At 44.5% G+C, this 23444-nt stretch overlaps 1 protein-coding gene across 4 annotated transcripts in view; it reads left to right on the top strand.

Moving 5' to 3' along the window:
- The first annotated feature begins 1897 nt into the window (after nucleotides 1-1897).
- Nucleotides 1898-23444, top strand: part of ANKRD22 (ankyrin repeat domain 22) — a 34039-nt gene continuing 12492 nt past the window's right edge. Inside the window, exons 1-5 of one of the 4 annotated variants that reach the window (XM_040362098.1) lie at nucleotides 1898-1989; nucleotides 2327-2422; nucleotides 13212-13403; nucleotides 17074-17181; nucleotides 19229-19306. In XM_040362098.1, the coding sequence (XP_040218032.1) occupies nucleotides 2402-2422; nucleotides 13212-13403; nucleotides 17074-17181; nucleotides 19229-19306 (399 nt within the window). In that variant the 5' untranslated portion in view covers nucleotides 1898-1989; nucleotides 2327-2401. Of the gene's footprint in view, nucleotides 1990-2208; nucleotides 2423-13211; nucleotides 13404-17073; nucleotides 17182-19228; nucleotides 19307-23444 lie in introns of those variants that run through there. The other 3 variants (XM_040362099.1, XM_040362097.1, XM_040362096.1) reach the window with 3 other exon arrangements.

Raw genomic sequence — 23444 nt, 5'->3', positions numbered from 1 at the left:
CCTGCGGGAACGCGTGGGAACGGAGTTCCTGCACTTTTTTCACAGCAGGAACGCAGTTCCCTTTGCAGGACTAGAGCAGCCAAGCCGTCCGAGCCAATCCTTCACTAAGCAGCGATACCCAGCTCGAGTCACTTTCAGGGGCAGGCGAACCTTAGTAATCCTTTATGTTACTGGCCGCTTCCTGTATATGGATTCATCAGGTAGTGTGCGGGTATTCCGTCACTTCCTCGATACCGCAATGTCTCCTGGGAGCTTTTGTCATTGTTCCCAGGAGACATTGCGGAGGTCTGCCGCGAGTTATCGCGGGATTTAGAAAGAACTTGAAGTGACGGAATACCCGCACACTACCCAATGAATTCATATACAGGAAGCGGCCAGTAACATAAAGGATTACTAAGGTACAGTGGATCGAAAAAAAAAAAAAAACATGCGGTTTAGTAATTATGCATATGAGCGTATAATTTTTTTATTTTTTTTTTGGTGGGGGAGTGGATCTTGGGTGGGAGTTCCCACACTTTTTTCCCCAGGACTTGACCCCTGGTGGGAGAAGTGGAGCAGAGAGAAGAACATCGAACAAATAAGTGGGAGAAGAAGACTGGAGGAAGAAGGAGAAGACCGGAGGAAGGAGCCCAGAGGAGGAAGAAGAATACATTTTTAATAAAGGATTTGTCAAAAACTGTCTATTGTGTTTTGTCACACTACACTACTTTTTTTGATGAATGTGTAGGAGTACAATGTACCCGATACCCATTCACATGGCGGGGCGGGATCTGGGGACCCCCTTGTTATAGGGGGCTTCCAGATTCCGATAAGCCCCCGCTGCAGAGAGGTGGGGGCGCATAACAAAGCACCCATCCCCCCATGTTGAGGGCATGCGGTCCGGTATGGTTAAGGAGAGGGGAGCACTCGCTCGTCCCCTCCCTTTTCCTGACCTGCCTTGCTGCATGCTCGGACAAGGGTCTGGAATGGATTTTGAGGGGGACCCCACGCCATTTAAAAAAAACAATTGGTGTGGGGCCTGGTATGGACCTGGGTGGGGACCCCACGCTGTTTTTTTTTTTACACTTTTTATTTACATTCAGCTGTCCACGCCGATGTCAAGCAATTTTTAGATAACAATGGGGCGTGCCATTGGATGATGTCATTCGGTGGCTTCACCCCCTCATGATGTCCCCGTGCAGGGCATGATGGGGCTGTGACATCACAAGGGGGTGGGGCCACACCCCGTCTTTATCTAAGATTTTTTTTTTACATTTAGCTGTCAGCAGGGAAGCCCGCTGACAGCTGACGACTCATTGGTTGTTAAGGACGCAGCGGCCGGCTCCCTCCTTAGCAACCAGCTATATACAGTGTAAGAATAAAAATGCGAAACGAAAATCGCAGCAAAATCACGGTAAAAACGTGGTACTTGCATTTTGGATGCGGGTCCATTGAAGTCTGAAATGCTGCATTTTGCAGGAAAAAAAGTTGCCGACCCTTTCCAAAAACGCAGAGACACAAAAATGCAGTGATGTGAATGTGTTTCATAGGAACTCATGTTAAAAAAATTTGTGGCATTTCTGTAAAATGCATAAAAAAAACGCATTAGTGTGAACCGAGCCTGAGGCCTGATTCACAATTGTGCAGTTTGCATATTGCAGGTGCATTTTGCGTTTTTTCAATACACATCTTTAAACTATTGAAGTCTATGGAACCAAAAACCAGAAAACAATCCTGGCCCTTTCCATAAAATGCACAGATGTGAACTACATGCATAGAAATCCATGTTAAATGGACTGTAGTGTGTGTCTGCAAAATGGAAAATGCACTGATAAATGCCTAGGTGGGAACCAGGCCTAAAGAACAATATAAACCTCACAATAATGTGGCCGAGGTCACAGGTGGTGAATAGCAGCAGCCGGTCATTGACAGAGCAATCAATCAGTGTTAGGTGGCTGTGTAAAGTAGCAGCATACCTGTGGAAGGACAGAGAAGCGATGTTTATATGAGGTATATGTTTTCCTGATGTGATATCTACTATAGGATATTTTTCCGGATATGATTAATTATATGTTATCTATTATTTGTCATATTTCCCTTCCATGGCAGCTCCACATGCTGCTGGCAATGTCTATGAGCAATGAATGGGAGAGGCCAGTGTTGTAACTCGTGCTAGTCCTGTCTTGTTATTGAGTAACACAACACTCCTGGGTTGGGCATTATCATCTGCAATTCTTTCATGACAGGATATTTCACACTTCCACCTAGGTACTGACATGCTATGAGTGGAGCTTGCTTCATCTTTCACAGTTCATTTTTTATTTTTTTGCATCTTCCTTTTTAAAAGCAGTTGATGGCCACTTGAGGAGATCCATATAACTGGAAGGACCTCTGACCCAGAAACCGAAGAAGCGCTGTGGACATGGGGATCTTATACTCTGAGGTTGGTGTGATTTCAATGAAGGCAAAACACAGTTTCAGCTATCATGTTTGAGATGTGCTGTTTGTCCATTATATCTTAGGCTGGGTTCGCGTTATCTTCGCATTCCACTCACAGCAGGGGTCCGGTGTGTCCCCGTTCACCGTTTCAGGTCCGATTTCAGCCCGAATTTTTTTCTGAATACGGACCTGAAACGGACCAAAACATTCACAGGACCCCTGTGCAAATTCGCACTGAAGCCGTGGAGATATGTGAACCGGCGCCATAGAGACCCAGTCTAATACTCTTTGGTTTAACCACTTCCATACCGGGCACTATCTCCCCCTTCCTGCCCAGGACAATTTTTAGCTTTCAGCGCTGTCGCACTTTCGATAATTGTGCGGTCATGCTACCCTGTACCCAAAACTAAATTTTTTTAATCATTTTCTTCCCAGCTTTCTTTTGGTGGTATTTGATCACCTCTGCGGTTTTTAGTTTTTGCGCTATAAACAAAAAAAGACCGACAATTTAAAAAAAAAAACTGATGGGCACTGATAGGCGGCACTGATAGCTAGCACTGATAGGTGGCACTGGATAGGCAGCATTGATGAGGAGCTAATGACAGGCATTACTAATTGGCACTTTGGGACACTGACAGGCATTACTGATAGGGCACTGATTTGTACTGTTGTGGGTACTGACAGGCATTTATTAGGGGACAGGCTGGCAGGTGTTGGGCACTGATTGGAACCTTTTGATGGGGGCTGTGCTGATAATCATTGTGCTGGTTATCAGCACAAACTCCCGCTCGAGGGCAGGGAGAGCCGCCGATCGTCTCTCCCTGTCAACGTGAACTGAGGAAAGACGTTTACCGACTCTTCCTGGTTCAAGCGATGATCAGCTGTGATTGGTCAGAGGCTTCACACCATGATCGGAGTTGCTTTGTGTCAGACTGACACACAGCACCTCCGATCGCCACGCATGCCAGCTGTGATATCCTGATCATGTCATATGACACCCACTCAGGATATCATAACCACTTTGCCGCCGTCATTCTGCTATATGGTGGGCGGCAAGTGGTTAAGGGCTTATGCACACCGATACAGAGGGCTGTACACCGCCAGGATTCAGCATAATTCTGCACCCAGGAGTCACAGGTGTTTGTGTAAAGCTGCGGCCAGCAGCCTGTACAAATCAATGACAGGCTGACCGATGCCATGGCTATACGGATGTAACTTCATACCCCAATGGATGCATGTGTACAGGGACTGATGGGCACCAGCTTACGTTCAGGACCGAACATCAGTCCCTGTACACATGTATCCACACGGATGTGTGCCTGTCAGCCTGTCATTGATTTGTAAAGGCTACTAGCGCAAACGCTGTACGCCGTGCCAACGTAGCGCGGAGAGGCAAGCATTGCATTCAGCAAGCTATTGCTCCCAACGCTGCGCCAGCGTGGCGTGGGATTCGAAGGCGTACGCCGGCGTAGGTGGAAGTGGGCGTGACCCCATGCAAATGATGGGCCGAGCGCCAGACAGATACGTATCACGAACTGCGCATGCGCCGTGACGTGGACGCATCCCCCTGCGCCTGCTCACAACCACGTCGGAACAACTGCCTAAACTACGCCGGATCCCCCTGCGCCTGACACACGTCCAACGTAAAATACGCCGGCTTGTGTTCCCTGGTGCAGACCGTTGCATGTCTGCTGCTGGGTTGCACCTCTTTTATGGTGAATAACTTTACGCCGCACATACAACTTACTCGCACCTCGCGTAGCCTGTGTCGGGCACACGCAGGTTCGTGAATCGCCGTATTTCCCTCATTTGCATGTTTGAATGGCTAATCAATGGGAGTGGCACCATGCACCCAGCCTAAATGTGCGCCCACCCTACGCCGGCGTAAGCAAGCTACGTTGGCGGGGTGTAGCCTGGTTTTAGGCGCATATCTGTTTGTGGGTCTGGCGCACAGATACGACGGCGCACATTTGCACTTATGTTGGCGTAACTTGTTATATGTCGGCGTAAGTGCTTTGTGAATCTGGGCCATACACTGAATTCTGGTGGTATACAGCCCTCGGCACCTGTGTGCAAAGAATAAACAATGACCGTATCAATACAGGGGGTGATTTCTAAAGACCTCACTAATGCCAATATTCTGCCAGTCAGTATGTATAGCACAAGCATTTTTTGGTTCGTTTTAGATTGGAAAAGCTAGAACTTTTTATTGCTGTCTGTGTCCCTATTAGAGAGAATTACCCTTTCTATTTGGCCTGATGGCCATTGTCTGACATTGAGACGGAAAATAAAAAAAAAATCCCACATTTTACAGTTGTCACCAGAACAGGAAACATTTGGAAATCGTCCACCGGGGACACTTGTTCCAGTAACAAATATCTAAGAGAGGAATTCCTCTTTCATTGCAGATATTTCCTTTTACTTCCTGGTGTGTCTCTGGGAGGGGGAAAACCTCTCCAACAGGACTTAGAAACAAGTCAACTGACAAGTTTTAATTATCTTCTACAATTTATAACGTAAAAAAGAAAAAGAAAAATCCTTTGACTTTTACATACACTTCAAGACCATGGTGTCAATGGGAATGTAAATTAACTTGTAGGAGCAGGTTTTCTGTTGTTGTAGGTTTAATCAGTGACAGATCTGTGTCGCTTTTCTTTGTGGCAGAGGAAAAGTGAATGGGTCTGAATGTACAACACTCATGTGGTCTCAGCTTCGCACAAAATGTACCTTTTACCCCAGTTTTCACCTATTTACTCCTGACTTATTCTCTAATGCTTTTGGTTTAACAAAGCCTTTTAGAATGAATGACACTGAACTCTAAATTTTTTGAAATAAATAATTAAGGATTTTCATATTATCATAATTCTCTTCCCCTAAATGTGAAACCCCCCCGCCCACCAAAGCACACAAGGTGCGTTTGCTGTAATTTACACTCTTTAGGTTTACAAGCAGTGTGTGTTTTGCGGTCACATGCACCTCTCTCCTTTAACTACAGATTCCACTAGTCGATGGGCCAAGTTCTAGTATGTATGAGTCTGTAAGGGGGGGCAGACAGTTTGTCTGTCACGTTCTCCATGTTTCCCTCTCTTGTTGGATGCCAAGCAAGGGTCACATGAGAGGTTCCCCCTCGGGGTGTGTTCTTTGGATTATGCCAGGCATTGAATGCACTAATCATTGCATGTGGGGTAATACGCCACCCAACGCCTGCTCAGGGGCAAGGTGGAAGCTGTGGTCATGTGAAAAGTCAGACATTAAGGCAATCTCCTAACTCAGAGATGAGCCACATATATGTAGTATCCAAGATACGGAGTTCCTCCTTAAGCATCTTCGTCCCATTGTCCTACACACTTGTACTGATGTATACGTTGAATTCAGAGAGACAAGCTGAGCCCCTGCCCACTTTACCAATCAGCATACCTCTTGTTACTTCACATCCAGTAACAGGGGTCCAGTTGAGCACTAGGGATGAGCTCCAGCGTGTTCGCACAGTCCACGTGCAGAACCCGCCAGGAAGTCTGGACGGCGCTGCGCTAATCACAGGCAGGGAGACATTGTCCCGACGCTCGGGAAATCGGGATCGGGAAATGTCTCCCTGCCTGTGGTTAGCGCAGTGCCGTGCAGACATCCTGGCGGGCTCTGCACGTAGACTGTGCGAAAACTCCGGAGCTCACCCCTATTGAGCACATAGCGTGGACCTCATACGTGCGCTCACTTGACCCTTCTTTTTCCATACCAAGTGACCAGGCCATAGATCTCCATATCGCTAGCCCACTCCCAGTGATCGATGGAGACAGACAGCTAGGGAGGGAGTTCAAGCACCAACCCTCTTGCTACAGGCAAACCTTTGCCAATGACTGGTTGCTGTTTCTCCTTGTAGTTAATTGTGAACCTCTTCCGTGGTGTTACACATACCCCATACAGTGGTAATGACCCAAGTTCTTTGATGATATGCTAAATCCTCACATGCACCCCTTGAATAACTTCAGACCAGGCTCTGAGCAGTTGTATCAATGTTTACTGTAACTTGGCAAACATGTATAACATTCCATTCCTAACTGTGGCTGCCCCAGGTTACCTGCACAGGTGAAGTCTCTTAGAGGAAAGTCCACACCATGTTTTTGTTTTTATTTTTACCTAGTATTTATTGAGCATAATAAAAAAAATGTAACATGCATGGTCCAGAGCAAAACAAGTACACTAGACCTGTAGATTTCAACATATAAAAGTTCAGTACAGTATACAAAACATTTTGCAGATTGATAACCCTCTTGTCTATGCAGTCAAATAAAACATTACCCATCGGCAAGTACAACCGTATAGTCAACCATCCAGGTATTCAGAAAGGCAGGGTAAAATTTTATCAAATGCTAGAATAGATCTACTGGGGCTAGACCAGAAACATCTAACCATGGGATCCACAATGTATCCAATTTGCCCCTTGTGACCCTGTGTTGATAAAAAAGTTTCTCTAATCAAATAGTATCACCTACTTGAGTAATCCATTCCTGCAGCGTGCGAGGCTCGGTGGATTTCCAGTGTCTCTGAATAATTTTTTGGGCTTGAAAGAGAACTCTTGCAATAACCTGCTTAGGGATATCCTCTAACGGGAGTATGTCTAGAATACCCAGTGGGCAATGTTTAGGGTCAGCAAGGATCTTAACCTGAAAGACCCGATTAACATTGTTTAAGATTTTTTTCAATATAGATGAAGCTTTGGGCATTTCCATAAGAGGTGTATCAAGTCCCCATGATCTTTACTGCATCTAGTACAGGTGGAGTCAGAGTTCACTCCAATGCAGGCTAACCTGGCTGGTGTATAATGGACCCTCAGGAGTATATATAGTTGTGACAGGCGCTGAGCCACATTTAAAGGGCATTGGGGAACAGCATGTAGGGCTTCCTTCCACTGCTCCTCTTCAAAAAACCCAACATCCTATTCAATTTGAGACACTGCCTTAAGAGGTTAGTCCCCATGAAAAAGGTTGAGTAGCATAGCTCCAGGAGATAACATCAAACAAGTAATTAAAGACAGAGGTAGAATCCATTGGTCCACTCCCCTCTGAGCTCCGACTGCATGTTGGAGTTAGATGTAATAGAAGTGCATATTGGAGGGGAGTTGAAAGGTCTCTCTAAACTCTGAGGCCTCGTACACACGACCGAACATGTCTGCTGAAACTAGTCCGCGGACATGTTCGGTCGTGTGTAGGGCCGACCGGACAATTTTCCAGCCGACCGGACAGGTTTCCAGCAGACAAATGTTTCTTAGCATGCTAAGAAACATGTCCGACGGTCAGTACGACTCATCGGACATGTCCGCTGGCCCGAGAACCCGCGCATGGCGTCGAAGTGATTCGACGCATTCGTGGAAGCATTGAACTTCCGGGTTCGTGCACGTCGCTGTGTCGTCACCGCGCTGTCTGTCCACAGGGATTTTGGTTTGATGGTGTGTACAACCATCAGACCAAAATCTGCTAGCAGACATGTCCGATGAAAACGGTCCGCGGACCGTTTTCATCGGACATGTCCGCTCGTCTGTACGAGGCCTGAGGATTACCTCAGCCTCCCATCTCAGAAGATGTGGGATAGGTGAGAAATGCCAAATTGTTATCCCAAATGGGGCTATATTTAGTGAATCCATGGATGCCCTGCATCATCCTAACCTCATTCCAAACCTTCTGCATAAGGGCATAGGTAGGATAAAGTTTATTAAATTTGCTAAAATGCAGGGCCTCCAGACCATCCGCCATCCCCGTCCTCGTCGTAAAACTAAGGACCTCAGCAGAAGAGTCCAGTAAGTTCAATTACAGCTCTTGTGGGGGGCGCACCAACCTCGCTATGGGTTGTAGTTGTGAGGCTAAGTAAAAAAAAACAGGGATTGGGCAACGCCAATCCACCAGCGTCTTTCGGACAATGTAACTGCTCTAGTTTTATTCTAGCAGGTTTAGAGTGCCAGATTAGGGATCTAATAATTGAGTTTATAATACAGAACTTTTTCAGCATATTGAGTTACCTTAATGTGGCGTATGGGTGTAGTTGGAGAACAAAACAGTGAGCGAAGGTCCAGACAGTGAATAAAGGGTTTTCCAATGCTTTATTTCCTCGCCAACTCGGCCAACATCAACTTCAAATAGGAAGAAAAGGTTGATGAGGAGAAAGGGAGAACCTTGAGATATCAGGCCTGGATATGAACCGAGCAGTTCTGCTCTCAGTAGTATCAACTTGTGATTCGTCGCCACTCCTTTCTGAGTGGGTGAAGTGCCCCCGGACAGACACCTCTCACAAGTCTGGCAGCCGAGGTGTCACTTTAGATTGCTGGGAGGAACAGATCTCTCTCACAGACCTGGCTCTAGGGCATCTGCCACAGGCCAATTACTTTAGGTGAGCTAGATGGATAAATGGAGCGAATCCTCCCAGTAGGTTTTAGCATAGGTCAGTCACCAGATGACAGCAAAGCGTACCTGTCAACATTCCGGTCACCAGATCCCCGATTAGTTTGTTCAAGCCCTGTTGGACAACCTGCCTCTGGGTTCCCCTAAAGCCGACCCCCCCCCCCCCAATCGAACGGCACCCAGCCTGGGATCCTTTCAATAGAACCGGGGACCCAGTAAGTCACTGGAGTCCCCTTTTACCTCCGGATGAGGTTTTATGTAGCCTGCAATTCTGGCCTGGTGGGCCGCGCTGGCGGGGTCCATGGATGCGCGCACCCTGAAGGTGGATGCCGCACCTGGAACCGGGACCCCGCGAAACTTGCCTAGCATATGACACCTGTCACAGATATACCCTCCCCCAGCATGCCCCGCGAGGGAAAAGCTCCTCTAATTGGCTGATGGGGAAAGTTACTCTGCCTGAACCCCTCTGGTGCCAACTGCTGGCCAGGGATGGTATTGCATCCCTGGAGCACAGACTGACCCAGTGGACGTTTCTGGAGTGACAGTAGTCCCAATTTAGCAAATTGTGAATGGGAGCAAAATAACTCTCCCATTCCCCACTAACTTTAGCGTAGTGCCCATACTGAAAGTAAGGGGGCGCTACATGCACATTGACTTTTTCTGTTAGTTTGTCCTATTTGTTTCCTTCATAATAAAAAATAAAAAAACATCTTCAAAGTTGTGGGCATGTTCTGTAAATTAAATTACGCAAATCCTCAAACAATCCATGTTAATTCCAGGTTGTGAGGCAATAAAAACCGGAAAATGCCAAGGTGGGTGAATACCTTTACAAGGCGCTGTATCACCTATTGGGCCAAAGAAGGTCCCCGGCGTAACATAAACCAAAGCCCAATGAACAATATGTTTACATAGACTGGACAATGGCGTTCCCACAGACCTGAAGGTATAATTGTGTTTTAGATTCTCCCGATGACTATCCTTTTCCTCCTCTGCAGAGCTCTGGTAATGCTGGGAGCTGTAGTTCAAGACCAAAATTGCAGCACAGGCTCAGTTTTTGTGAGGGCTACATCTCCTACAAGTCCTTGCCGCTCCCCGGAGGCTTTGTCATCTCCCAGGGTGCACAGCATTACACTACAGCTTCCTCTGCTCTTGCAGTGGTTTGTGGGGGTTTCCTCAGGCTCTGATTGTGGCTGCACACAGCCCCAAAGACCAGGAACTGAGTTTGCAACATTTAACCCTTTGCCCCAACCTGGGCCAGCCGCTGGCCCACTATGGGCCAGATTCACATAGAATTACGCCGGCGTATCAGCAGATACTCCGACGTAAGTCCGAATCTAAGGCCGTCGTATGTTTAAGTGTATTCTCAAACTGAGATACACTTAAACATGCCTAAGATACGACGGCCAGCGCCGTTGTATCTTAGGGTGCAATATCTACGCTGACTGCTAGGTGGCGTTTCCATTGCGGTCAGCGTAGAATATGCAAATGACTAGTCACGCCGATTCACGAACGTACGCTTGCCCGTCGTAGTGATTTTACGTCGTTTCCGTAAGCGATACGCGGCGTAAAGATAAACATGCCCCCTAGGTGGCGTACTCAATGTTAAGTATGGCCGTCGTTCCCGCGACGCCATTTACGTTAACGTCAAAACAAATGACGTCCGTGTGACGTCATTTAGCGCAATGCACGTCGGGTAATTTACCCGACGGAGCATGCGCAGTATGATCGCCGCAGGAGCACGCCTAATTTAAATGATCCACGCCCCCTACCAGGATCATTTGAATTAGGAGGGCTTGCGCGGGTGGACTTTACGCTACGCCGCCGCAAGTTTACAGGTAAGTGGTTTGTGAATCAGGCACTTGCCCGTAAAACTTGCGGCGGAGTAACGTAAAGGAGATACGTTACGCCGCCGGAGATCTACGAGAATCTGGCCCATTAACTATACACAGTTGAACTTGCCTACAGGGACGTGAAAGAAGAATAACTCTTATTCTGTATAAATTTGAATGCTCTGAAATATTCCAGTAGAATAAGACATTGCTTCTCACATGGGATACGTCTGATGGGCTCAGGTGGGGCACTCTGCAGAGTGTTAGCAAATACTTTACTATGTACATATCGGCAAACTATATACGATCTAATTATCTATCCTTGGTTTCCCTGGTAAATCAGGAAAAGCTAGTATAGACTGATAAGTAAGGCGTTATACTTGAATACTTGTGGCTGTTAAGATGACATTAATTTTGAAGTGACACACCCATGCTGGAAGAGTCGCCCATTGAAAGCATGCACGCCCTGTATGTTCACATTTTTCCTCAGTAAGCTGTCACATGGACATATTTTACAAATATGCAAATAATTTTCACCACAATATTACAGGTTTGCCAAGCCCCACCTTGGTATCCTTTTTTATTTTTTTATTCATATTTGGTTCATTTCCTCCAACAAGTAAAATATTACACAGCTTTTCATTCTGAGATTCTGATGGTATGATTTAATAATTCTTAAATACAAAAATTGCAACCTTTTTCCAAATAAAAATCACAATTGTTTGCAACTTATTCACACTTGGGAACTATAAAACTCAAAATGCATTTTTGCCAACATATTGGCAAGCATGCATGGAATATACTGTGGCTTCCATGCTATCAATCACAAGACAGAAAGATAGGGTTGCCTCCTCATCTCTTTAAACCCAAACACATATTGATTACCCAGGTTCTGAGGCTAATTTATTGCAGACAAGGTGCTAAGACCCCTTTCACACTGAGGAGTTTTTCAGGCGGTACAGCGCTAAAAATAGCGCTGCTATACCGCCTGAAAAACTCCTTCACTGCCTACTCAATGTGAAAGCCCGAGGGCGGTATTAACCCTTTATCGGCCGCGGGGGTTAATACCGCACCGCTAGCGGCCGATTCCCGCAGCAATCCCGGCGGTATAGCGCCGCTATTTTTAGCGGCGCTAAACCCCCACCGCGGCTCCCGCTCCAATGTGAAAGGGGCCTAAGTGATTTTAATTATCACCTTAATCAGCCACAGAACCTGTGTAATTAATGTGTTCAGGTTTAAAGGGATGAGGTGGCAACCCTACAGTCAGACCTGAAGGGGAACTAGTCTGTCAGTTCTCTATTAGTCTCGGTACCGCCAACAAGCACAACAGCCCTGAAGTATTTCTGATTCATAGTTGTCCACTGCTTTCTTTTGTCAACCGCAAGGCAGGCATATTTGATGGGAAACTAGTCATTCCCCACCAGGCACTGCCCACTGTCAGTGTCCGGCCCACTTCATTGGTTGGAAGGATGCTGGACACGTGGGTCCTTGAAATCAATGAAGCAAATACACAACTGTTTACTCTATAATACAGTTAAACACTCAGCATTCCTCTTCATTATTTTGGGTCCAATGCCAACTTGGAGTGTTTCTTTATGTACTGGTGACTTGTGGTGGTAATTTTTGGAATCTGTCACACAGAGACTTTTAGGGCCGGTTCTGATTTGGAATGTGCGCATTCCCTCACATTAATTTGAATGGGCCTACAAAATGCACTGGAATTTGCAAGCACTACTTTTGCTAATCGCACCATATCATGGTAATGATCTAGTAGTGCATACAGCGCGTTTGCGAGATGGGTTTGAGGTGTCATTAACAATTCCCACCCCCACCCGTCTTGCAAGTGCATTCATGTATGGTGTGGGAAATGTGATTGGTCCATTAAAGTAGAGGTAATAAGAATGCCCTAAATTTGTCTCCTGTGTCTGAACCGTTACCAAAATAATGGACCAATATAAACCTGACACTTCAGCTCTCAGAATTTATAGGGAAGCTTGCCATAAACTGTACAAATATAATAACTACTGTGAACTCTCAGTCTAGGTCCGTAGGGTTCAATATTGAGTTTGCCCATCCTTTGCAGCTATTGGAGCTTCAAATCTTCTGGGAAGGCTGTCTACAAAGTTTAGGAGTGTGTCTATGGGAATGTTTGGCCATTCTTCCAGAAGCACATTTGTGAGGTCAGGCACTGATGTTGGAGGAGAAAGCCTGGCTCACAGTCTCCACTCTAATCCCAAAGGTGTTTTATCGGGTTGAGGTAAGGACTCTGTGCAGGCCAGTCAAGCTGTTATAGCTGAAAAGGGTGAGCTAACTCAATATTGAACCCTACGGACTAAGACTGGGATGCCATTAAAGTTCATGTGCGTGTAATAGCAGGCGTCCCAATTATAGTAATCTAGTGTATGTAAGGGGGAAAAAGATGAATCTTGGACTGTTTTTTTTTTTAAAAAGGAGAGGTTGGCCATCAACGTTTAGGATGGAAGAAACCATGTTCAGCCACTTCTCCAATCCTACAATATAATGCTATTTGATTAGTGTTTATTATGTCATTGACTTTTTTTTTTTTTTTCACTAGCCAATTTGTCAAGCTGCGTATGGCAATGACCTAGATGATGTCGAACTCATGTTAGCAGAAGATCCCAAAAATCTGAATGTGAAGGATAATTATGGTGGTGATACTCCACTGATATGTGCCTGTCGTCGAGGTCATATCAAAATAGTCAATTACTTACTATCCAAGAAAGCAGATGTAAACCTCAGAAATAATGTAAGTAAACAGTGTTATTTTCTGGAAGTAGAAACATTCATATTATAACAAAATGTCAGCGCTAAAATAATAAGTGTTCACAAAAATGTGATCATAAACTGAAGTTTGTCAGAACAACAGAAATAAATAGTTCATATTGTAATAGGTGTAAAATATCTAATAGTGCTCCACTTCAGCCTTCACCCAATGCTTAGAAACACCCGGAGGGCCAATCCTTCACCATTGGTAGACATACATACTGACCAGAGGGATGTGCTGTCTATTACTAGAACAGCAATAAGCGCTTTGTGTAAATGGCATCCAGCATCGCCATTCTCGCTCCAAAGATGGCAGGACCAGACTGCCCTATTCCACTCCACCAGGGGATAGTACCAGAGTTATCAGCATGGAGTCACCAACCAAAAACAATATATTTGCCCATAGTGTATTTAATTATACCCAAATATAAATTAAAAAACATCCAGTATAAAAACAAATGTCGATTTCAAACTTGCATAAGGGGCCATCAAACCTGCAAAGAAGGGCGGCACGACCTCTAACCCTTCACAGTGTAGCTCACACATAGGACTAGAGGTCCCTCTTAAGCCCTGTACACACGATCGGTCCATCCGATGAGAATGGTCTGATGGACCGTTTTCTTTGGTTAACCGATGAAGCTGACTGATGGTCTGTCGCACCTACACACCATCGGTTAAAAAAACGATCGTGTCAGAACGTGGTGACGTAAAACACAACGACGTGCTGAAAAAAACGAAGTTCAATGCTTCCAAGCATGCGTCGACTTGATTCTGAGCATGCGTGGATTTTTAACCGATGGACGTGCCTACAAACGATTGTTTTTTTTCTATCGGTTAGGTATCCATCGGTTAAATTTAAAACAAGATTGCTTTTTTTTTTAACCTATGGATAAATAACTGATGGGGCCCACATACGATTGGTTTGGTCCGATGAAAACGGTCCATCAGACAGGTTTAGGGACAAACCTAGTTAGACCTAAAAAGAAAATTTGTGCTATATACTAAGTTTAGTCAGCCCAGGGCAGGGGTGCTACTATACTTAGAAACATAGGTGTGCACAGCTTATTGCATTAGGTTGTGCACCCCAAAGCTAAAAGGTGTGTGTGTGTGTGTGTGTGTGTGTGTGTGTGTGTGTGTGTGTGTGTGTGTGTGTGTGTATATGTATATATATATATATATATATATATATATATATATATATATATATATATATATATATATATATATATAATTTGCACACAAACACCCTTATAAATACATTTTGCGTGTATATACTATGTACTCTGACACATATGGTGTCAGTAGGATAGTGGATGGTGTCAGTAGGGCAGTGGATAGTGTTGGTAGTTTTTTTATTTTTATTTATATTATATTTTACACATTTAAAAAAAAAAAATTACATATATATATTATATATATATATATATATATATATATATATATATATATATATATATATTTATATAATTATATAATATAATCAGAGTAAGTAATCGGTACTGATCAGGAATGGAATGGATGTTCTGAAATATAAAAGGGGGTTGAAACGGGGAAGTAGGTTAACCACTTAAGCCCCGGACCATTATGCAGCTTAAAGACCAGGCCGCTTTTTGCGATTTGGCACTGCGTCGCCTTAACTGACAATTGCGCGGTCGTGCGACATGGCTCCCAAACAAAATTAGCGTACTTTTTTTCCCCACAAATAGAGCTTTCTTTTGGTGGTATTTGATCACCTCTGCTGTATTTTTTTTTTTTGCGCTATAATCAAAAATAGAGCGACATTTTTATAAAAATATAACTATTTTTTACTTTTTTGCTATAATAAATATCTCCAAAAAATATATTAAAAAAAACATATTTTTCTCCTCAGTTTAGGCTGATACGTATTCTTCTACATATTTTTGGTAAAAAAAAATCGCAATAAGCGTTTGATTGGTTTGCGCAACATTTATAGTGTCTACCAAATAGGGGATAGTTTTATTGCATTTTTAATAATATTTTTTTTATAGTAATTGCGGCGATCAGCGATTTTTTTTTTTTTTTTTTTTTTTTTTTTTTTTTTTTTTATCGTGAATGCAACATTATGGCGGACACTTTTGACACTATTTTGGGACCATTGTCATTGTGTTACAGTGAGCAGTGCTATAAAAATGCACTGATTACTGTAAAAATGACACTGGCAGTGAAGGGGTTAACCAGGAGGGGGCGCTGTAGGGGTTAAGTGTGCCCTAAGGGAGTGATTCCTACTGTGGAGGGGCGTGGCTAGGCATGTGATGTCACTGATCGTCCCCAATGACAGGGAACAGACGATCAGTGACAGGCTCACTAGGAAGCATGGAGAGAGGTTTGTTTACACTTGCCTCTCCCCGTTCTTCCTCTCCATGACCCGAACGTGGGACACCGGAGGCGATCGGGTCCGCTGTTCCCGCGGGTACGGTCACGGAGGAGAGGACTGGCTCGCAACCCACGGCTGGGATCTTAAAGGGGACACACATGTACGCCCTTGTGCCCAGCCGTGCCATTTTGTCGGCGTATATCGTCGTGCGGCGGTCCTCAAGCGGTTAATTGGCTCCTGTCTAAATTGGCCGTACTAAGTGTATGAATGTGAGTTAAAGGGGTTGTAAAGGAATTTTTTTTCCCCCCTAAATAACTTCCTTTACCTTAGTGCAGTCCTCCTTCACTTACCTCATCCTTAGATTTTGCTTTTAAATGTCCTTATTTCTTCTGAGAAATCCTCACTTCCTGTTCTTCTGTCTGTAACTTCACACAGTAATGCAAGGCTTTCTCCCTGGTGTGGAGAAAGCCTCTTGAGGTTGGAGGGGGCGAGCAGGAGTGTCGGGACGTCCACTAACACACAGCTCCTTTATCTGCAAAGTAGAGAGTGTCCTGACTTGCCTGCTCGCCCCCTCCCCCCTCAAGAGGCTTTCTCCACACCAGGGAGAAAGCCTTGCATTACGGTGTGGAGTTACAGACAGAAGAACAGGAAGTGAGGATTTCTCAGAAGAAATAAGGACATTTAAAAGCAAAATGGAAGGATGAGGTAAGTGACGGAGGACTGCACTAAGGTAAAGGAAGCTATTTAGGGGAAAAAAAATGTACCTTTACAACCCCTTTAAGGACCCTAGATTGTAAGATTCTTGAGGGCACGGACTCATGTGAATTTACAATATATATGTAAAGTGCTCTGTAAATTGACAGCGCTATATAAATACCTGAAATAATCATAAACTGGAGCTCTTGATTTGATTGCAACACTATGTGACACTTTTTTTTTTTTTTTAATTTCTTTTGTTTTATATAGAAACATTTTTCCAATGGAATGCTGGTGCTAGAACCAGATCCCTCTAAAACACTGAGCTCTTATAATCTTTCTGCAGCCTTGGAATGTCTCATAACCAGACAGAGTAGTGAAAGATTATTTCTGATTGCCAAATAATTTTGTTTGCATTTAGGTAGTTCTGCTCTTAGATTACCAGTGTACTTTGATATGAATAATCCCATTCCCCTCATTTGTTATAACCTACCTTTTACAAATCTCCAATGTCAATACTAGTGTTAACCACAAATCAAACATATTTGGATTACATAAATGGTAACTGAAGGTGACATGCTGACATTTCAACTGAAAGCCATTTCTTTTTATCTGATTACAGAAGGAAAGGACATGTTTGCACTATGCTGTAAGAAAAAGGTTCAGTTTTCTGGACTACTTGTTGATTATAATCCTGATGCCGGTTATGCTTATTGGATATGCTATCATGGTGAGTATAGAAAAGGTATTGTTAAAGGTTTGTGTAATGGAATGACCCGTGACACCCAAAGACTTTGTGAGGATGGAGGATACTCCTGTGTCAGCGTCACTGATAACTCTTGGGTCTGAGTCCACCCTGTGCCGTTTGGGCATGGGGTGGCAAGTGAATCATAATTCATGTATTACATGAGATTTGACATCACTGATAGTTCGTATTGCAGGATTTTGAGATACTGCAGGATGTTGGCCCAACCAGTCAATAGTGACTCATTCTCTGATTAGCCCTGACTAGTGACATGCTAATTGAGTCAGGCTCCTGGAAGACATTTAATTGTGTGATAACACTGTCTAAAACCTATTGATGCTCAGAGGTGTGAATAGGTGTCAAGCTGTATGCGGAGACGAAACATCTGCCTAGGAAACTCAGTGTGTGAAGGTGGTTTGTTTGTTATGCTGTTAATTAAGGAATGTGCAGTGATTAGACATAATTATAGGCCGGTGCCGACCTGTCTAGAATGTTTAAGTAATTAGCCTTAGTGTGTGATTAGGGGGATGGAGATCTCATTGTCCCTTTGAATACTGTCACATGGTTGTACTGTATATAAGACTGAGAAGAAACCATTAAAATTGTCTTTACATTTGTAAACCAGAAGCACAGAGGTGTGTGTCTCGTGTCTGGGGGAATTCTTATGGATCGGGTCCTGTTGGTTGGAGTGTCGATAAGCTGTCGTGGATGGGATGGAAGGTCGTAAATGGTGGTGACCGTTACAGTTTGTTTCTGCAACCAATGGTAGCCATATTCAGACCAAACTCTGCCAAGTGTGGACATCAGGCCATGAGGGGTTTATCTAGAGGCAGGGCCAGGACAAGGGGTGGGCAGGGGGGAGCTGCCCTGGGCACTGTGGTAGCATGTGAGGTGGAGAGGCACCACAAGGAGGTTGAGGGAAGAGGATTTGTTTTGGGAGGTGGAAAGCTGGGGGCAGCAGGGGATGAGAATTGTTTTAGGAGGGGACATTTGGGGAGGTGTGCTAGGAGTAGTGAATTTAGGGGATTTGTGTTGGGATGGGGAACTAAGATTTGTGCTAGGAGAGGGAATTTGCTAGAAAATGTTATATGGTATGGGGAGGGGAAAAATATAAAACCTTAATAAAAAATGTCAATTAAAAAAAAAGACGAACCAACTGAATACTATCTGTGATACGCTTTGTATTTGCATTTTCAGTTACCTTTTTAGGACAAGATTTCTGGATGTTTCATTCTCGGTCCAAGATGTGGACGAAAGCTTGTCCTGCAAATGTAACTGTTAGGCCCCGTACTCACGACCAAACATGTCTGCTGAAACTGGTCCGCAGGCCAGTTTCAGCAGACATGTTTGGTCGTGTGTGGGCGCGAGCGGGCCGAATTCCAGCAAACATTTGCCCGCCGGGCCTTTTCCCAGCGGACAAATATTCCTGGACTTGTTTTAAAACAGTCCGCTGGAATCCTGCCCGCTCGGACATGTACGGTCGTCAGTACAGACCTACCGTACATGTCCAGGCGCCCGCCGTCCCTCGCATGCGTCGAATGACTTCGACGCATGCGTGGAAGCATTTTAAAGGCGGGCCGCCCACGTCGCTGCGTCATTGTCGCGGCGACACCGCGTCATCGACGCGGCGACACCGCGGACACGCCCCGCGTATTGTTTACGCGCGGACTTCTGTACGATGGTGTGTACAACCATCGTACAGAAGCCCTCTGGCAGACATGTATGGTGAAAACGGTCCGACGGACCGCTTTCACCATACATGTTTGGTCGTGAGTACCCGGCCTCAGTGCAAAAGTATCACAGACAGTACTCAATTGTTTTGTTGCAAGTGCACAAATATGACTACAATCCCTTCATTCTGTAACATATGTTTATCAGGAAACACGTTTCTATATTGCTCATGAGATTGAAAGTATGTGCAATAATTGTTAGAAAAATCTTAACCCTATTTGTGGTCTTCCTTCTAAAATCAATGTACACTTTGTCACCAATACAGCGATTACCCTTTTAATATGTATGTGTCCTGTTACAGATTTCAAAGAGCAAACAGAATGAGAGACTGATCAGAATTTTACTGTACTCAGGTGTTGATGTCAATGCTGCAGACAACGTAGGTCATAGAAAAATAGCTGAGTATTATATTGTCGTAATACGTTTACTTCTTTTATATTGTCTCTGTATGATGAAAAGGAAGGTGGCCTAACCAAAACGCCAAAGGCAGATTTTTATACAAATATTTCTCATTACGTGCACATGATTATATTAGACATTAGAGACTGCAAAACCAACTCAGTATCTTTCTTCATCGTTCATATTCAGTAGAAATGGGCTCAGGCAGTGGCGTTGCTAGGGGGTGGCTTTTAGGGCTATAGACCCGAATCTGGGGCCCAAAGCCCAGAAACGGCTGTGGCCTCCCTGCAGCCAGGCAATAAGTGCGACAGGCAGCATCAGAGAGTGGGCAGGCAGCACGGGAGACCTGGGTGCAGGGCCGGATTAACAATGGGGCTGATGGAGCTGCAGCTCCAGGCCCCTTTCTCAAGATAGGCCCATTTGCCCAAAAAAAAAAAAAAAAAAAAAAAAAAAAAATTTTTTTTTTTTTTTAAGATTTTTTTTTTTCTAAGATCGAATTTGGGGGGTTGTAGCTCGATGACCAGAGGTCACAGAAACCCCACATTTAGGGGTAGGCATGGGAAGAGCTACCCCACAACTGGTTAAAATATGGGTCGGCTATCATTTATGGTTCCGGAGATACGGGCCTGCTTGCACAGCCTGTCAGAAGCTATATTCAGAGCGGCCAATATAAATACAAGCTGACACACTACAGCAGACTGATAGGATCACAGTGCTTATAATAATTATTTGTATATTACTTATGGTAATTAACCCCTTGCCACCCAGGCCAATTCTGACACTTCTCTACTACATGTAAAAAAAATCATTTGTTTTTTGCTAGAAAATGACTCTATGGTGGTCTTTGCACTTTTTATGTTGCAGGGTGTAGAGCTGCACGATTCTGGCTAAAATGAGAATTGCAATTTTTTTGCTTAGAAGATAGATCACGATTCTCTCACGATTGTTGCGGCGTAACATCATCTTTCACATTAAAAAAAAAAATGGGCTAACTTCACTGTTTTGTTTTTATGGTTTTTATTATTCATTGAAGTGGGAAAATGCAGTGTGACATAACATATTGCAGCAATAGCCATTGTATTCCCTAGAGTCTCTGCTAAAATATATATAATGTTTGGCAGTTTCAAGTAATTTTCTAGCAAATAATATTGCTTTCTAACTTAAAGCGGGGGTTCACCCTTAGAGGGCACTTTTCCCCCTTAGATTCCTGCTCGTTTTTACTAGGGGAATCGGCTATTTATTTTAAAATATGAGCTGTACTTACCCGTTTACGAGATGCATCCTCTCCGTCGCTTCCGGGTATGGGCTTCGGGAATGGGCGTTCCTTCTTGATTGACAGTCTTCCGAGAGGCTTCCGACGGTCGCATCCATCGCGTCACGATTTTCCGAAAGAAGCCGAACGTCGGTGCGCAGGCGCAGTATAGAGCCGCACCGACGTTCGGCTTCTTTCGGCTACGAGTGACGCGATGGATGCGACCGTCGGAAGCCTCTCGGAAGGCTGTCACTCAAGAAGGAACGCCCGCTCCCGAAGACCCATACCCGGAAGCGACGGAAGAAGATGCAGCTCGAAAACGGGTAAGTACTGCTCATATTTTAATACAAATAGCCGATTCCCCTAGACCGAACGAGCAGGAAGCTAAGGGGAGAAATTTTTTTTTTTTACAAATGGGTGAACTCCCGCTTTAAGAAACAAGTGTTGGACTTTAAGTGGTTAAATTTAGTTACAATGTTAGTTAGTTACAATGTTTCATTTTGTTTACAAACTTCGCAGACTGCCCAGATTTTTTCTTTACACACAGAAGTGTATCCCTTTGATCTAAGAAGGAAGTGTCAGTTACAATGTTTCCTGTTAAAAACTTGGCAGACTGCCCAGATATTTTCTTTTGACAGCTGAAAGTCTCTCCACTTGTTATATGAAAGAATCAGCAAACTCTGCATTGGAGATCGTCAGGGGGGTTGAATCGAAATCACGATTTTTTTAACGATTAATTGTGCAGCTCTAGCACGGTATTTGCGCAGCAATTTTTCAAACATGTTTTTTTGGAAAAAAATGTTTCATTCATTAAAAAAATAGTTAGTTAGTTAAGTTAGCACAATTTTTTTTTGGTATCCTAAGCGATGCTTTACATTTTTTTAGGTTACATGTTTAGAGTTACAGAGGAGGTCTAGTACTAGAATTATTGTTCTCGCTCTAACGATCGTGGCGTATGTAACCTGTGTGTATCTGGCTCTGATACTACCAGTGCCTACCCAGCCACTGACTAGTATCTCTCCCCAGCCTGTCCCCACACACCCTCTCACCTGCTGACCTGTGGATGGGGGAATCACTCCTGCAGTGTTATTGTGTTCTGCCAGTGCATACAATGATCAGTGTTGCTAACTATAGCTGGCAGCACTGATTGTTTTGGGAAAAACCTAACAGGCTGGTTGTACTCAAGTCGATTAATAGATTGACTTGTGTAAAACCAGATAGCCCATACATAGATTGACTATGGCTGGTCTCTGCATAATTGGTGTAATTTCAATCCATGTATGACCCGCTTAACCACTACTCGGTCCCTAAATATCCTTCCACTCCTGTACATAGTGCTCACTGTCATACTCTCCACACTCCTCTCCTGTACATAGTGCCCACTGTCATACTCTCCACACTTCTCTCCTATACATAGTACCCACTGTCATACCCTACACACTCCTCTCCTGTACATAGTGCCCACTGTCATACCCTCCACACTCCTCTCCTATACATAGCGCCCACTGTCATACCCTTCACACTCCTCTCCTGCACATAGTGCCTGCTGTCATACACTTCTCTCCTGTACATAGTGCCCACTGTCGCACCCTCCACACTCCTCTCCTGTACATACTGCTCACTGTCATACCCTCCACACTCCTCTCCTATACATAGTGCCCACTGTCATACCCTCCACACTCCTCTCCTATACATAGAGCCCACTATCATACCGTCTACATTCCTCTCCTGTACATACTGCCCACTGTCATACCCTCTACACTCCTCTCCTGTACATACTGCCCCATCATACACTCCACACTTCTCTCTGGTACGTACTACCCTCTGTCATACCCCCTCACTCTTCCTGTACATACTGCCCATTGTCATACCCTTCACACTCCTCTCCTGTACATAGTGCTTTTTTCCGTACCCTTTGTACTCCACTCCTGTACATAGTGCCCACTGTTAGACCCTCCACATTCCTCTCCCTCACCTGCACATACTTCCCACTTATATACCGTCCATACTCCTCCCCTATGTCGCTTACCCACAAAAACAGTTCTTTAAAATTATACTGAATATCCTCAATGTTACCAGCTCTAGAATGGACACACTTTTGTTAGTTCAACTAAAGGAAATATCAGTTCTCATATTTGTTCTGCCCCATTATTAGTACTCATTTAATTTTGTGATTACTACTATGATGTATAGAGGAACATCGGGGATCTCAGCTACTCTAAATATAGCACTTCTATAAAAAAGTGTCCCTGAAAATATTTTTTAAATGTTGGCAACTGTGCACTTAGGCACTGCCCAAGGGTCACCGTCCACCGGGTCAGTAGGGGGCCCCATGAGAGGCTCCTGCGATCCTGTGATAATAAAGCGGTAGTAAACTTTCCTGACATTACTACTTTTTAGAGGCCCTGGGGTAGGTTATGCCACAACGTACAAGTATGCACAGCATATTAGCACATTAGTGTACACTTCAATTTTCAGACTGAGCCCTCCAGTGCTGCGATGAATCAGGCGGGGCCTGGACACTTCCATCTTCACCCGGTCTTCCTTCTGGGTTCTGTGCCTTTGGTCACTTGCCTTGGCCGGATGTCATTCCCACGCATTTATTTATTATTTATTACACCCCATTCACACCTCCGCGACAAAACGCCCGACGCCGGCCGCTCGTGCCGCTGGAGGGGAGAATTCCCATTGCTGTCTATGAGATGGTTCACATCTCATAGACGCCGTACACCTGCGGCATGAAAAAAAGTCCCGGACCCTTTTTTTCAGGCGGCATTGGCGTTCGGCCATACAAAGCAATAGGAAGGATTTGTAAAAAAAAAGTTACACTATTCGCGGCAAAATACGCCGCGTACGCGGCGTTACT

Source organism: Rana temporaria, chromosome 8 (assembly GCF_905171775.1).
Source record: "Rana temporaria chromosome 8, aRanTem1.1, whole genome shotgun sequence".
In the NCBI taxonomy this organism is placed as follows: Eukaryota; Metazoa; Chordata; class Amphibia; order Anura; family Ranidae; genus Rana; species Rana temporaria.
This window is presented reverse-complemented; position numbering and strand designations above follow the sequence as displayed.